Below are 1,313 nucleotides of genomic sequence, written 5' to 3'. Positions count from 1 at the left end.
ATGTCTTTATTGTAGGTAAAAATTGTTTTTTATTTGACAAGTTTTGCCATTTAAAATGTTTTTTGTTTTATAGTTTCCCAAAGATTATCTCATTTTAGATCAATTGATGGTCAAAACACTCAATCTTTAGATTAATCGGCTGCTAAAATACTGCATAGATTTTGCCCTGATCTGGTTAACAGCATCTATACAACAACAACCACTGATGAGCCAGTAGACCAAAGGAAGGTGCGTTCTAATTCATCCCAGATGTTGGCAGAAAAGGCCAAGCTCAGTTACTTTATTATGTTGATTTCATTAGTCTGGAAAAGCTTTGTGTGTTTACATAGAGGAGAAAGGATTGTGATTTATTTTGGATTTATCCCCCCCCCCCCCCCCCGGTGCTGGGCTTGTAACACTCCACTAACAGGAATGAAGAGCACTATCTCCCTAAAGCAGCAGTTTGTCAGGTTGGCCTTGCAGTGTAATAAACATGACCTTTATGAAAGCATTGCTCAGTCAAGCCCTGCTACGTTTAGTGCTTGTTTTTAAGCTGCGCATGTTGTCCTGTTTTTAAACTGACTTTAGATACTTGGAGCAGAGTTCATGTTAACACAACCTGCCGTTTTTCTCCCAGCTACCAGGTAATTAGCACACCGACAGATTTCTTCATGGTTATGGAGTACGTGTCCGGAGGGGAGCTGTTCGACTACATCTGCAAAAACGGAAGGGTACTGCTTTTTTTTTTTGGCAAAATAATAAAGATTTGGGTTAACCCACTGAAGAGGTTATAGATTGGTATTAAATCTGTTTTTTTAAACCTTTGGACATTTTTATTAAGATAATTCTAATAATTCAGGCAAAATCAAAACATATTTTTCCATAAATTGGACTTCAGTCTTTAGGATGTGTCTTTTTGGAAATACTATATAATAAAGTTTCCCAGTGTTATTAGAATCTGGGGGAGGAATCTTCTTCAAATCAAAAAAACATTACTCAATTATTTTTGGTTTGAAATGACAACTATTAGGAATTGATTATGTGCTCTGATACTTTTATACTTTTAAGGCTTTTTTTTCTATTTTTAAGTTACTTTTGTATCATTATGCTACGTTCAGACCGCTAGCAGCAGAGGCAGCAGAAGCAGCTAGCTTACATGCAAAGTCAATGGTTGACATGCATGAAGGCAAAAGGTCCTGCAGCGCGTTTTGAGCAGGAGGAGCAGCGACGCGCTGCGAACGCAGCAGCTGCTGGAGTCGGTAAAATTGAACTTTAGCTGCTGGACGCGGTGCATCAACCAACCGGAGAAGCTGATCTGGGAGCTGGCAGGGAGT

General features: G+C 39.0%; 1 protein-coding gene across 1 annotated transcript in view; it reads left to right on the top strand.

Moving 5' to 3' along the window:
• prkaa2 (protein kinase, AMP-activated, alpha 2 catalytic subunit) overlaps positions 1-1,313 on the top strand; it is a 23,412-nt gene that overhangs the window by 4,863 nt on the left and 17,236 nt on the right. Inside the window, exon 3 of the mRNA XM_015389465.1 lies at positions 617-710. Within this exon, the coding sequence (XP_015244951.1) occupies positions 617-710 (94 nt within the window). The remainder of the gene's footprint in view (positions 1-616; positions 711-1,313) is intronic.

This window comes from Cyprinodon variegatus, unplaced genomic scaffold (genome assembly GCF_000732505.1).
Source record: "Cyprinodon variegatus isolate N-32 unplaced genomic scaffold, C_variegatus-1.0 Scaffold461, whole genome shotgun sequence".
Lineage (NCBI taxonomy): Eukaryota > Metazoa > Chordata > Actinopteri > Cyprinodontiformes > Cyprinodontidae > Cyprinodon > Cyprinodon variegatus.
Note: the sequence above shows the minus strand (reverse complement) of the source record. Positions and strands in the feature narration are given on the sequence as shown.